This window comes from Quercus robur, chromosome 8 (genome assembly GCF_932294415.1).
Source record: "Quercus robur chromosome 8, dhQueRobu3.1, whole genome shotgun sequence".
NCBI classification, from domain to species: domain Eukaryota; kingdom Viridiplantae; phylum Streptophyta; class Magnoliopsida; order Fagales; family Fagaceae; genus Quercus; species Quercus robur.
In genome coordinates this window covers 8,320,103-8,335,312 of record NC_065541.1, presented here as the reverse complement: position 1 = coordinate 8,335,312, position 15,210 = coordinate 8,320,103, and the positions used below count along the sequence as shown (strand labels likewise).

The window sequence follows — 15,210 nt, the reverse complement described above, 5'->3', positions numbered from 1 at the left end:
GATTGCCGTGAGGACATACACATCTCAGTGGAGTAAAGTTCTTCAAAACCCACCAAGATGTGCTTTTTAACCACCTCTTCATGCTAAAATTATTATTTCTCTACCAATAACAACTCATAACAACCTGTCACTTAAAATTTATTGTGAAAATATTGTAGACATAACATTTCTCTTTTTAACATAATCCTTCGTACCATTCCACTTGTAATTACTTTTTCAAGAAGACTTTTCTTTCCAAGAAATTGTATTAATGCAATCCTTCTATGCTTGTTTACTACTCTCTTCTTCTCTTCCCTTCCCTTACTTTTTCCTCCCTTCTATCCCTTTCTTTCATCTCCCTTACAAACCAAACGGAATATTAGTTTTCAAATTTGTGACAATCCCACACGTTTTTTGTTTTCCATTAAAAAGTGTGAATGCACAATTTGACCAATTAACCAATATTTCATACTTTTCTTCTTCTTCTTTTTTATGAAGTTTTACTTTTCTCACAACCACCAATTTTGACTAAAGGTTGTATTATAGAAACTTTCTTAGTTTGTAGTACTATGTCTACAACATTTTTACAATGTTTTTACAAAAAAATCATAGGTGATATGTTGTTTAGGGGTGTGCAGCCAACTCACTGACCCGCCAAAACCAACCCGACCCAACCCAACCCAACCTGCTAGGTTGGGTCGGTTTTTAGGACTTGGTGGGTCGGGTTGGGTTTGGGTCATAAAATTCCAAACCCGCCAAACCCAACCCGACCCACCCATATATTTAATATATACATATATAAATATATATTTAAAATATATTATAAAATTAATAAATTTTTTAAAATAACTAGCTCTTCCTATCCTATATAAAAGCCAATTAGTTCACACAAACCCTAGTAAATTGCTATTGTTGTTTAGTCATTAGTATTGTTTGCCTTTAAGGAGTCACCTTAATACTAATCTTTGGGTTTTTTTAATATATTTATATTTATATTTTTTTTTTCTACTCAATTTAATAATAATAATAATAATAAATTTGCCCAACCCATGGGTTCCACCCAACCCATGTGGGTTGGGTTGGGTTAGATTGGGTTGGACTTATGTAATGGGTTGGGTTGGGTTGAATTTTTTTTGACCCACCATGGTGGGTTGGGTCAAAAAATCCCCTTAACTCGACCCAACCCAACCCATGCACACCCCTAAGGCCCTAATGTTGTTATTGGTTCTAACTTAAACTTAGTGCTAAAATTATTATTTTTCTACCAATAACAACTCATAACAACCTGTCACTTAAAATTTATTGTGAAAATATTGTAAACATAACATTTATCTTTTTAACACAATCCTTCGTACCATTCCACCTATAATTACTTTTTCAAGAAGACTTTTCTTTCCTAGAAAGTGTATTAATGCAATCCTTCTATGCTTGTTTACTACTCTCTCAGTCTATCTTCTTCTCTTTCCTTCCCTTACTTTTTCCTCCCTTCTATCCCTTTCTTTCATCTGATTCTCAAAAAAAAATCCCTTTCTTTCTTCTAGACATGGCAATACGGGTCAGAATTTTCTGACCTGATCCGAAAAATACCTAACCCAAGTTCGATTTTTTTTACCCGAAACAAAAACGGATTAACTTGTGACCCAACCCAATTTTTTTACAAGTCAACCCGACCCAAATAACCCGTGACCAAATCTGTTAAAAAAAATTTGCTAAATTTTTTTTTTATAATTACGTCATGATACTACGTGCATAAAGCACAAAGTACCAAAACTAGTAATAATAAATTATGTTTATCATAACCAATAAGAAGAGCACTGTCCTTGACAGTAGACAAGACATCACAACACTAATGTCACTACACAAGGGCCAACTTGGCCGACTCACAACCATTAAAAAAAAAATCTCATTCAATGGTCAATGCTTGCTAGCTGTAGTTCATGTCCATCACTCACTCGGTTCACTCCATTGTCCAAAGCCAAAGAACAAAATGCACAATACAATCAATTATACAAACAAACCTGAAAGTGAAACCTGAAAGTTTAGTTGAGTTACTCTACTTCTCTAAGTTCTCTTGCGCCTCCATGTTCACAGTCTCTGCCCTTCTTCGATCTTCACAAATTCGACATTCCACACTTTTTTATGTTTATTTTTAAATCTTTTTTTTTTTAGTTTATCTTTCTAAGTAATCTAACTTTACTATTATTTTAAATACAATAGGAACATGTGCACTTAAGAAGACCAATAATTTGCTACTTTATTGACTCACTTATTTTATTTGTTTTAAGATCTATCTCTTTTTGAAATCGTAAACTTGTAATTATATGCATTTTAACAGTAAATTATTTTTTAGAACAGGTCAGAAATTTTATTAAACTAAAAAGAAGTACACGTATAAAGCAAAAACTTGTATAAGTCCAAGGCCAGCTACAAGCAACTGGCCATAGACTGAGGCTACACTACAGTAACTAAGAAAGGACCCATAATAAACAATTATCTCTGTAAAGAAAACTTGTATAAGTCCAAGGCACAATTATCTCTGTAAAGAAAACTTGTATAAATCCAAGGCTAGCTACAAGCAGCTGGCCATAGACTGAGGCTACACTACAGTAGCTAAGAAAGGACCCATAATAAACAATTATCTCTGTAAAGAAAACTTGTATAAGTCCAAGGCCAGCTACAAGCAACTGGCCATAGACTGAGGCTACACTACATTAGCTAAGAAAGGACCCATAATAAACAATTATCTCTGTAAAGAAAACTTGTATAAGTCCAAGGCACAATTATCTCTGTAAAGAAAACTTGTATAAATCCAAGGCTAGCTACAAGCAGCTGGCCATAGACTGAGGCTACACTACAATAGCTAAGAAAGGACCCATAATAAACAATTATCTTTGTAAAGAAAACTTGTATAAGTCCAAGGCCAGCTACAAGCAGCTGGCCATAGATTGAGGCTACACTACACTAGCTAAGAAAGGACCCATAATAAACAATTATCTCTGTAAAGAAAACTTGTATAAATCCAAGGACCCATAGACTGAGGCTACACTACAGTAGCTAAGAAAGGACCCATAATAAACAATTATCTCTGTAAAGAAAACTTGTATAAATCCAAGGCCACATGCAGGTGGCCATAGACTGAGGCTACACTACCGTAGCTAAGAAAGGACCCATAATAAACAATTAACTCTGTAAAGAAAACTTGTATAAATCAACTTGTATAAATCCAAGGCCAGCTACAAGCAGGTGGCCATAGACTGAGGCTACACTACCGTAGCTAAGAAAGGACCCATAATAAACAATTAGTTCTGTAAAGAAAACTTGTATAAATCCAAGGCCAGCTACAAGCAGGTGGCCATAGACTAAGGCTACACTACCGTAGCTAAGAAAGGACCCATAATAAACAATTAGTTATGTAAAGAAAACTTCTATAAATCCAAGGCCAGCTACAAGCAGTTGGCCATAGACTGAGGCTACACTAACGTAGCTAAGAAAAGACCCATACTAACCAATTATCTCTATAAAGAAAACTTGTATAAATCTAAGGCCTACACTACTGTAGCTAAGAAAGGACCCATAATAAACAATTAACTCTGTAAAGAAAACTTGTACAAATCCAAGGCCAGCTACAAGCAGCTGGCCATAGACTGAGGTTACACTAACATAGCTAAGAAAAGACCCATACTAACCAATTATCTTTGAGACGCCATCAGTTTTTGGTACTCATCTAGTAGACTCTCTGCACCGCTCAAGATAGTCAGTCCTTGGGTGGGTTTGTTTATGTTCAAAATAGACCTTATGGTGTCGTTTTTCCTTCTTTTTTTTTTTTTTTTCCTCACTTCACACGTTCCAGGGGACATAAAGTACTGTAGCAGTACTATTTATCACTATTCACGTATTAAAAAATATTAAAAATGGGTCCCACGGTACTATTTACACATTTAAAAATTATTTTGCTACAGTGTTTTCAGTTTTCAGTTTTCAGTTTCAGCAACAATAAGCTTAATCCAAACGGACCCTATTTCGAGCATTCCAAATAGACCATGCCACTGTAGCCCAACGTTCAAGGTCACGTTGATCTAAGCTTTGCACCATGAACCCGAACAGTAGGAAGAAATCCCGAGCCTCATTGTTTATGCTTAAAAGTCAAAACTGTTAGAATTTGAAGGATATTTACAAGTGGCATTAAGTGCAATTCATTTGCTTAACTGATTTTATTCATTATCTTTAAACAAGTTGTCATTGATTTGTTTTTGTAATTGAGGAAAAAAAAAATTTAAAAATGAGTCAACCCAACCCAACCCGCAACCCGATTGACCTGTTTAAAAATGACCCGTTTTGACCCGTGACCCATTAACTCAATTGACTCGACCCGATCCACCCATTTCACCACATCTACTTTCATCTTCCTTACAAACCAAACGGAATAAACTAATATTTGGTTTGGTTTGTTGCATTAAATTGTCCCATCGAGAGGCTATCTCATTAGCCAAAAGTAGCCTTGCAGAGCAATAATGCACCCTACCATGTCACATGTGGTGTTAAAGATATAAATACCTCTCTCTCACTCTCTCAGGAAGTAGGCCATAACTTTCAATTTCTTCTCTTCATTTTTTCTTTCCAAAATTAGCTGCTAACTTGAGTTTTGGAGTACTCATTGCCGCCTAGCGTGGCATTATGCCCTTCTTGGCTTGACCCTAGCTATGTTGGACTTCAGTAGAGCTTCTTTCCCATAGAGCCATGTCCCTTGAATTCCCAGGCCCAGCCCTCAACTGCATGGGCCGGAGAGCATTGGTACCAGACCATTTCTCTTGCGAGTCGATTAGCTTCTTTTTTATAGTTTTTTATTATCAAACCAAGGCACCAATCAGTTTTTGGTGTAGGCGGAGATTGAATCACAAATCTCTTATTCAACCATCAGAGACTCTACCAGTTAAGCTAACTAGAACTCACCTAGTGTTGGGGATTAAGGGTTTAGTTCATCAATAAAGAAATTTATTGTAATGAGTTAATTAATGGACCGACTACACTAACATACACATTATTTCTTTTTTTGACTGACACATTATCTCTACTAGTGCATATTATTGCAGGAAGAGAGAACAATAACTACCTTGATGGGCTTTGATATCCTGAGGGTTTTTTTTTTTTTTTTTTTAAATTGGCCTACAATGTTTCTTGTGGCATTTGACCCTTGGAAACCATTTCCAACTCCTCCATTTCAAAACTTATGTATGTCAAAGTGATTAGTAAAATAAAAAAAAGGAGGAAAAACGAAGGCCAAACTACACTTTTGGTCCTCCAATAATGGGGTAATTTCAATTTTGTTTCTCAAATTTTAAAATCAAGTCAATTTTGTAATAGAAAAAATTCTCTCAGCTACCTTTAGCTTTCTATTGTAGAACATGTTAGGTAGTTAGCTGTTAGAGTCGTTTGGAAGAATTTGATTACTCTGTTGCAATTACATCAATTTTGTTAGTATATATTTCTGTAATTAATCCTACTCCTCTGGTGTATAAGGAGTTCTCTGTACAGAATAATAATTAACGAGAATTCAGCATCATATTCTCTCTCTCTCTCTCTCTCAACCTCCTGCTCTATTCTTCATCCTATCATCTTCTTTCTTTTTTAGTCTCTGATGCATTTTCTTCAAAACCAGCATAAATTTCGACTTCATTAACGAATCCCACAATGTATGCATCATCATCTTTGAAATTTTGGAAATTACTAATATGTGAACCAAGCTTCAGTAACTTGTCATCACATTCAAAACCTACACTGTCCCTGACATCCAAATGCACAAGCTTCTTGCAGCCCCGCAGAATTCTCTTCAAACTCGTCCGACTAATGTTTGCCTGTCTCAGGTTTAAGTACTTCATGTTTGGCAGAAGGGTGGGACTGGCTGCTGCTGTGCGTCTCCCAATATATGCTGTAGAATCTATCAATGTCTAACCGACAGAAATTCTTGCAGTGAAGGCTGATTCCTTCGAGTATCTTAACCATGTTAATGGAATTTCCAAGTTTCAACAGCTCTAGGTTTTTCCACTTACGTATGAGTTTTGGCAAAGCAAATGAAGAATTGTCCCATATTGCAGGTGGAAAATACAGAGCCTTCAACGCAGGGCACCTGGAAACAATGAAATGCATCAATGACAAAACTAGAAATGGCACTCTTCAATATGTATTAGCAAGATCTGCTAAAAGTCTATACTATGACCTCAATAGACAAGATATGTAACGCAATAAAAGCAGCATCTGCTGAGGTGAATGTGGAACACATTGACAATATTACGAACACACTCAATTTCGCTACATGCTAAACTAGTTAATTGTGAGTGGTGGGTCTATTAATCCATGTAAATAGTAGCAAACAGAAAGTGTCGATTACTCATAGTCGAATACTTCAACATGTTGTGAAATTGGGTATCCCTATATTTATTGGAAATGTCGATGCCTTACAAACTCAAAAAGGCTATAATTTTTAGTGATAGACATTCGGGCTCAAGCGTGGTTGAAGAGGGTGTGGTTGCCTATATCTATATGTTTAGGTTCTCCCCAAGGGAGTCTCTTGATAAAAAAGCTCACACATTTTTCTATGAAGCCCTTATTCAGTGAGTTTGAATGAAAAATAAAATATAACAAAAATTAAATAAGGAATTCTATAAGGGATTAAACGTTGGTTGCTTTCTGATCATGCTGGCATGCTGCTTTTCAATAATGACATGCCTTGTTTTGACAACCTCTTTTTGGAAACTAAATGGGCAAGTGTTGATAATTTTTCATTTTTTCTGTTATATTCATTATTCTAAAGAGAGAAATCGAGCACTAATGCAGGATCCTGGTAATGCTCAATCTTAGATGTTTCAATGTGTATTCCTGAATAATCTCATTTTTCAATTATTCAACCATTTCATTTTACCTAGATCAATGTTAGTCAGATTAGTCAACATTTATATGTTTCAAGGCAACAAGAAGATACTATTTATAACAAGTAGTTTTGTTGGTTGGTTAATTGGTCACATTTTATTCATGAAATTTTGTTGGTTGGTTAATTGGTCACATTTTAATCATGAAATGGATTGGCTTGGTATTAGTCTAGACATAAAATCTATTCCACAATCCTAATCAAATTGCGCAGGTTTCACCATCAAGTCTTGCTGTCCAAATATAGTGTATGCTTGAAGATGCTAAGAATAATCCTAGCAACCAAAGTCCAAAGAAGCATCTACAGGGACCAGAATTTTCACTAAAGAATGAACATTCAATTGCATCCATAATCATCCAGAGTCAACAAAGATGAACACATTCTTCAACACATAATCACGCCAACCATTAAAAGAATAAAAGGAAATTAAAGACAACAAATGAATGACACAAGAATCGCATATTGCTTCGACCCAAGTAGGGTCGGAATGATGCAAGCCCCTCAGCAGATTTACGGCTAAGCACTGCCATTGCCACACAACAATATTCATCACCTCCAATTCTCAAGAGCCGATTTTAACTTCACAAGGAGAATTAGTAGTGCTCTTGATATATTGCTCCAAACTCTGCTCTCCATGCCTGATCATCATCTGCATATGGGATTGTGGTGTTGTGTGCTACATCTGAATCCTGTCGATATAGTGGTTGCAATGCAGATTCAGGCAATCTGCTCTCTGCAAGATACTGCTTCATGGTGACCATCTCCATCTTGTGTTTTCTTTTGAGCTTCTCCACTTGCTTCTTTAACGTTTCATTGTCTTGTTGAACCTTTGTAAAGTTGTCCTGCATTGATATGAAAATCATAAGTGATGAGTCAGAAAGCTACCAACCCCCTCCTTGTTAATTAATAACCTAATATATCATTAAATTGACAACAATCTTTAATAATTTGATATCACCTTTTCCAGAAAATGCTATCATAATATTCAGTGTTCATATTAACTTCCAATTTTCCCAGAATCATAAATACGTTTTGTTGATAAATGATCAATCTGATTAATGATCAGGACCCTCTATGTGAGGTACCACCACCAAACAGAAGCAATCAGAAAGCATTATTGAATAGTCTGTGAAGCCAATCTAGACAGAATGGTCACTAAATGAAACCGTGTTAAATATTAGTCCAGTCAAAAGTGACAGATAAGCTACCTCTGCAACTGATGCTACATGCTCAGCTTCTCTCAACCTAACAAGGAGTTCTCCAGCAGCATGAACAGCTTCTGCAGTGTCTCTAAGTTGAATTCTAAGACTCTTGTTCTCCTTTTTCAACAATTCTCTCTCCCTCTCCCTTTCCACCCTCAATGTAGAAAGCTCTGCAGCAAGGGATTTTGCAAAACGAGAGCCATGACCTTTTTTCCCTGCCTTTGCAGCTGCCCTCTTCACTTCTGCTATCCCTTCCATGATTGCACGATGCTTTCCAACCAAGTCATTGTACTTCTCCTGTAGTTCAGCATAGTGTTCAACCATTCTAGCATGCCCAAGGACTGATCTGTGAAGTACATCATCCAACTCCGAAGTGCACTTCTTCTCTAATGTCAACTCCATCTCCAGCTTCTCTGCACGTCGGCGGTGGGATTCAATATCAATTCTCAGTTCATCAGTTAAAGAAATCCAATCGCTCTCCATTTCTGTCCATCTCTCTCTTTCCTTCTCTAGTTCTTCCTTGCTATAACCGAGTTGATCTACACCACTTTTTCGTAATTGGAATGATCGTGACAACAAAGAGGATCTCAATTTTTCGGTAGACTTGTTAGAAGATGGATCAGAATATGACTGCAACTTGCTTTTTAAACTTTCAATTTCCTTAAGAAGTGCTTCCTTCTCATTCAGATCAAAATATTGGTTCCCAGTCCCAGCTTCCACAACTTCCTTTATTTCACATTTTTCCTTTATAATCTCCGGCTGATAATTTTCAACAGAATTGTACCTTAGAAGCTGCACAAGACACACCAAGAACAAAGTTAGAAGGGATTTACAACATTTGAAATGCTAAGTGTGATAGAGGAAAACAATTACTGACCTTGTCTTCACCCCTCAGTGAATGATAATCATCATTCTTGGAATCCTTAAATGGAACTATTTCATTCTTTGAAGCCTCAAGGTGAAGTTTATTAATTTCTTGACTGTGTTCTTCTTCCATAAGTATGTACTGTTCTACCTGTACATATTTCAAAACGTCAATAATGAAGAATCCACATTATAAAATCCCAAGAAATTATAGAGCTTTGTAAATTCTTGTTACCTGTCGATTCAACTGCTCAATTTTAGCAGCTTGCTCCACACACACGTTTTCAAGTTCCTCTCGCTTAAGACCTTTTATCATAGCATCGCCTGCATCCTGAAACAGTAAAAATAGAAACTAATTTAAAAATGCAGAAATGGATTTCTCTTAACTACACTTGCCAGAAATTTAGTCTAGCCATACTTTAGGCACTTCATCTGTCAATTGAGTAGGATTCTCTGCCTCATCCACTTCTACAATCCATGTCTTCAAGCTATCCTTAACCTCATTGGAATCCTTCTTAGATATTCTTCGTTGGCAAGATGTACAAAGGAAAGAAGCAGATGGTCCATTTGAAGATGGTCTCTCTTCTGGTAGTGTCTGAACAGAAGCGTTGGCCTTATCAATTTCTGCACAAGGTTCCAATTTCAAGTGCTCAAAGGAGAAGGAAACTGAAGATTTTTTTGATGCAGAGTTCCGTTGGTGATAGTCAATAATCTGTAAGCCTCTGTGAAGGCTAGCAGCCAAGTTCTCAGCAGGGCCAGCAAATGTCTTGCTTGACCGCAAAGAAGAATGGACCTGCTCACTCTGTTTAAGTGACTGTCTTAAAACATCCAAGTTGAACTTGGAACTTTCTGACACACTGTTCTGACTTACTAAATGACTTGATGATGATATATTCATGCTTTTCCTTTGTATATTTCCAATTTTTGGAGATTCAGACAATGGTGGGTCTTGGAGGAGTGGGGACTGACAGCGTGAGCTAATTGAAATGCTCCTTCTGGTTGCAGGACCAGAAGTTGTTAAGGTGTTAGCAGCACTTACAAAATTGTCTTCCATAGAATCATTGGCCATCTGAGGAAGTTCGTTCCAAGGTTCTTCCATACAGACTTCTTCAGTCATACTTACTTCACTCATCAAGTCTGTGTCACCACTTTCCTCCATTGAATAAAACTGGATGGAATCCCTACTAACAGGCTTGTCTCTAATATTGTCTTCAGAAGAGCTATGCAACTTATCTAGATGCTGACGAATCTCCCTTACATCATCCTCATCAACATTTACCTCTTCATCAGAATCATTATCTATGGGGGGTAGAATCAAAGAGCGGTTAAGGCTTACTCTCAATTGATTCAAGCTTTCACGTACATTACGCCCTTGAAAATATCCATTTTGACTTCCTACTGATTTACTAGACTTTGCTCTTATAAGTTCCTCCTGCAACCAACAAGATACAAATTTCTTTAACATCAGTAGAATACAAATTTCTTAAACCTTAGCTTGCTTCTAGCTACGGCCATCAAAATAAGATTTCAATTATAACTCCTGCAGGATAACTTAATACCTTCAACTGACGAATTTGATCACTGAGACCATTAACATCATCCTCTGTGATTTCATTTATTACAGGCTCATTTCTAATGAATTTTACTCGTTGTCCAAATCTGAGAGTTCTTAGTGTATCACCACTATTTCTGCAATCAAAAGGCATTCTTAATTTCAGAAAAATACCAAAATCTCAAGAAATTTTTCGAAAGAATGTTGAAAATTTGTTTTATAATTACTATCTTATGAAAAGATTCAATCTAGGTGAGCATTAGTATGTAACATCAAACTGTAAACATTCTAAAGGTTCACATAGTTATTGTGCAGATTCTGTAAATAGAAAACTATAAGTAGTTCAAGTCATATATACTTGTTTTCTGGTGAGATGGCACAGAGAACCGTCAGTTTTGAATTGCCACCAAGTGATTCTTGCAGTAAATGTGTTAAACAGGAACCTCTATATGTAATATCTTCAAAATTTCCAGACTGAGCAGCCTTTGCAAGAATATTAACCAAGTGCCTGCACCAATATAATAGAACAGTGATGATGAAACACAGTCATTAAAACCAACCATGACTATATTCTTGATATCTTGATAGCATACGTAATTAACCCAAAATAATTGGTGAACCTTTAGCATGGCAAGAAAATAAGTTGCTATCCAGTCGCACCCACACTTTTATCATAATATGGGAAAAAGAACTGATTATAGATTAATTGCAATAGTAGGATCACAAATACATCTAATCAGTATTCTACATAAAGAACATCTTATAAAACAAACTTCTCTAACTTAATAAGGCTCATGGCATCGTCATACCCAAGTTGTGATAAGGACTTCTTCACATGTTTGCCTTCCTTCACACCTTGTCTGCCCGCATCATCAACTTTATTTCTATCAAGTCCAGCTAGATCAACAAGGGTGATTCTGCTTGTTTTTGAACTATTAAAACATTTAGATGAGGTTCCCTGTGGCATCAGTGGATGAAAGAACATATCTGAGTGATAGAACTTATAAAGGGATAATAACAGTTAATAATAGCAACTTTAGGACTCTATCATGGATAATGAGTTAAAATGGTATATAAACATATGGTTCCATTAAACATTAAGACCACTCAAGCACCTTGTGTGCAAGGAATAAGTCATTCAATGAATAGTTTATCACAAACAAACAATCTCTTATTCAGAACAAAATATTTTACTGGTAACTGACAGAAATGTCCAATGATACCTTGCACCATGACTCAATGATGAAAGTAAAAACAATATGGGATCTCGAGCTCTTAGAATTTAAGCTAGTTGCTCCAACTTTTCTACTAGAAAGCCCCTGCATCATATACAAACAAGTTAATCAAATTAAGCAGAAAAAGAAAACCATTTTGATCATGTAAAAGCAGACAATTATGCCTATAAAATCACCACAAGATGTGAAGCAGGCTTTTGAAAGGGATTGCAAACAAACACTCAAAGACCTCGCAAAGACGAAAGGCTGTAATGATGTGTGCATACCTTGATCAGGATTTGTGTCACATCCTCGTAGCTAGTCACATATTCCTCAGTCAAATTCTCAACATACAATCCATTTTTTGCATCATCTTTTATCTGGAACAATTTTGACCAAACATATTAATTAAATCCAGTATACTAATGACACATCTACTAAAACAAAGGAAAGCTAATCTTCACCTCAAGGTTTCTCTGGATTGGGTCAAGTAAATCCCCAATTTGCTCATTGTATATCTGTCATAATAAATCAATTAGACAAGACATATAAAACAAGTGCAGGAAGAAGAGCATATACCACACTTGTAGATTTTCAATAAAAGCAAATACCTCAAGAAAAGAGCATCGGCACTGAAAATTTATCTGCTTCCCTTCTGAGTTTTCTTGCTCCTACATATAACAATTCAAACCAAACAGTCATGAACCACATATTAAGCACTACTTATTTTCACTTGCAATAAAAACCTATAAACAAAACATACTTTCTGAATCTCGGAGAACAACATTTGGAAAATCCGAGGAACAATTCCCTGATGACTACTGGCTGAAGGATCCTCAACCATCGCGCTAGGCGGACCCCACATCGTGTAAGTCTTTCCACTTCCAGTCTAGTGAAAAATCCAACAAAAATTTTTTCATTGGTAAATACACAATCATATAAATCCACACTTGACTGTCAAAATTGAAACACAAATCTAGAATTACCTGTCCATATGACAAAATTGAAGCATTGTAACCAGCTAATGCATTTTTCACCAAAGGCACTCCAACTAACTGGAACACATCTTCCTGGATAAACCCACCAAAGAACATATATATTTATTTTTTTGATAGGAACATATATATTTATAAATAATAATAATAAATCTTGAGTCTTAACTCCTTGTTTGGTTACTAAGAAAGCTATTCAACATCTCAATTCTACTAATCTAAATTGTTTCTACTTTCTATAAAATTCAACTGAACAAACTAACCTAACAAGCAAATTTCAAATTTCTTTAAATTCCCTAAACTTTCTGACAAATCCAAACAAAGAATTACTCAAAACAAACATCAAAACACCAGGATCAAGCTGCATACCTGCTTTGCATTCGAATCAATCACCGAATCAAGCCTAAATTTCCGAACCTCGACCGACAATGTGTCGGATGAGACCTTCTTAACCACCTGATCCGCCTGATTAACAGGCCTAATTCTCACCACAACCTATCCAAAAATAGAAATAAATATAAATTTTAAAAAATAAAAATAAAAATCAGAAAATTTATTTACAAACACAAACCCTAACACTAAAATTTAAGGCTAAGCTCAGAAATCATGTACCTTCACCGGTGGATCTGGAGGCGCCGATACTTCGTCTGGACTGTCCGATCTGACAATCTCATCCTATAATTTCAACATGCTCAATTTTTTAGGATAATTATTTGATTATTTATTAATCAAAATTAAGACTAAGCTCAGAGTTCATGTACCTTCACCGGTGGATCTGGTGGCGCTGATACTTCAGATGGACCGTCCGATCTGACAATGTCATCCTGTAATTTTAAAATTGCTCAGTCTTTCAGGTTTAATTATTTGATTATCATAAATTAATGAATGAGATATTTTTAGTGATAAAAAGAAAATGAGAATTGAGAAACTGTACCTGTGGTTTGGACGGTGGAGATTTAATGGTGGAGGAAAGGGAATGGACGGTGGGGACGTTGGGATCGGAGGGCGGAGTGTTCTCTGCGTTGGATTTGGAGGTGGATTTGGAGTGTTTGGAGAGAGATCTGGGAAGGAGGTTTCGAATGGAGGAGGCGGATATGGTTCCTAAGAATCGAGACTCGGTGGCCTCTGAGCTGTGTTTGTTGTGCCTCATTGTTCTCTGTGAGAGCTAGAGAGAGAGAGAGAGAGAGAGAGCACGCGAGAGAGAGAGAGAGAGATGGAGAGAGAGAAATGTTTGGATTTTCAGAGGTGGATTGAGAGTTGAGAAGGGGAAGAAGATGAAGAAGAAGACGACGAACGTTGTTTTATGTTTTTTTTGGGTGTGTTGAGTAGGAGGGGAGTGGTGGGGGATATTTGACCGTTGAGAAAATTTGAATTTTTAAACTACTTTTGAAATTTTTGTTTGAAATGACCGAAATGCCCTATATTCTTCCACGCTCTCTCTCTCTACTTTACTATGTTCTCTTTATCTAATTAAATTCAATAGTTTAATTTAAGCAAAAATACATTTTGGACGCTATTAATTTGTACTTGTTATCATTTTGGTCCAAAATTGTCAATTTAAACAACAAACTTTGAGGGCACACCCAATATGTTCCTACATTTCTAAATAGGTTTTACTGTAAAATATCCATTTTTTTTCTTATTATTAACACATTTTAAATGAAAAAAAGTGACATATTCTTCCCAATTTTTAATCAGCTTCAAATGTGTTTAGCAAAAAAAAAAAAAAACACTAGTCTAGGGTTTGAAGGAAAACTATGTCTCAAAGATTTGGTTGCAAGGGCAGACTTGAAATAAAAACCTTTACTCTTTAGTAAAGGGTAGTTTGTTACTTTAATTTTGAAGGTGATGCCTGCGACATAGAATTTTTTTTTTTTTTTTTTTTTTTTTTTTAAGTTTCAACCTATCGCGTTTGCTCCTAATGATACCTATGGCGTTTGCTCCTAATGATACCTCTTTATAATTAGACTAAGACACTATTCAATTTTTGATGTAGGCAATGACTGAACCCCAAATCTCTTATTCAACCATTAAATACTTTACTAATTGAGTTAACTAAAACCTACACTGTGACATAGAATAGACTGAGGATATTTGGCTTAGGAATTGAAAGGATGGAGAGGATCAATGGCAATTATGTCATATAAGTTCATAACCACTAATGTCTTGTAAGAGAAAAATTCAAATAAGCATCCATTTAATATTTATAAACCATCAATAAAGAAAATTATTTGTTAATACATTACAATGCAATTATTTATGAAAAGGGAATTTGGTGTGCAACAAAAATAGGTGTGCGTCTATGGATGGGTAAGGGCAAAATTATTTTGTTTAAAATTTTTGATGGGCCAAGTTGTTTGTTTTGAGTGAAATTGGTTTATTAGACTTAATTTTTTTTAGCTTTGCTATTGATAATTTTTGTTGTTGGGCTAATTTTTTTTTAGTTTGTTAATTTTATTAAGGTAAACTATGTATTTAGTCCCTA

The 15,210-nt window shown here is 35.8% G+C and overlaps 1 protein-coding gene and 1 long non-coding RNA gene across 4 annotated transcripts; one reads left to right on the top strand and one right to left on the bottom strand.

Moving 5' to 3' along the window:
• Nucleotides 1–4,549: 4,549 nt before the first annotated feature.
• Nucleotides 4,550–6,466, top strand: LOC126694442 (uncharacterized). Its single transcript, XR_007645765.1, has 2 exons — nt 4,550–4,908; nt 5,841–6,466. It is a non-coding gene; the product is annotated as an uncharacterized LOC126694442 (long non-coding RNA).
• Nucleotides 6,467–7,216: 750 nt separating this feature from the next.
• Nucleotides 7,217–14,041, bottom strand: LOC126694437 (kinesin-like protein KIN-12F). Of its 3 annotated transcripts, XM_050390702.1 has the most exons (18): nt 13,660–14,040; nt 13,487–13,549; nt 13,338–13,400; nt 13,095–13,220; nt 12,720–12,803; nt 12,497–12,622; nt 12,345–12,404; nt 12,198–12,251; nt 12,021–12,113; nt 11,743–11,838; nt 11,329–11,477; nt 10,878–11,027; nt 10,527–10,656; nt 9,386–10,399; nt 9,203–9,298; nt 8,981–9,118; nt 8,110–8,895; nt 7,217–7,743 (listed from the first exon to the last, which is right to left on the bottom strand). In XM_050390702.1, the coding sequence occupies exons 1-18, from the start codon at nt 13,873–13,875 to the stop codon at nt 7,495–7,497; spliced, it is 3,693 nt and encodes a 1,230-aa protein (XP_050246659.1). In that variant the 5' UTR covers nt 13,876–14,040; the 3' UTR covers nt 7,217–7,494. The 3 variants fall into 3 exon arrangements, with proteins under 3 accessions (XP_050246659.1, XP_050246661.1, XP_050246660.1); XM_050390704.1 differs by lacking the exon at nt 10,878–11,027 and having other exon boundaries at nt 13,660–14,041; XM_050390703.1 differs by lacking the exon at nt 13,487–13,549 and having other exon boundaries at nt 13,660–14,041.
• Between the last annotated feature and the right edge of the window lie 1,169 nt (nt 14,042–15,210).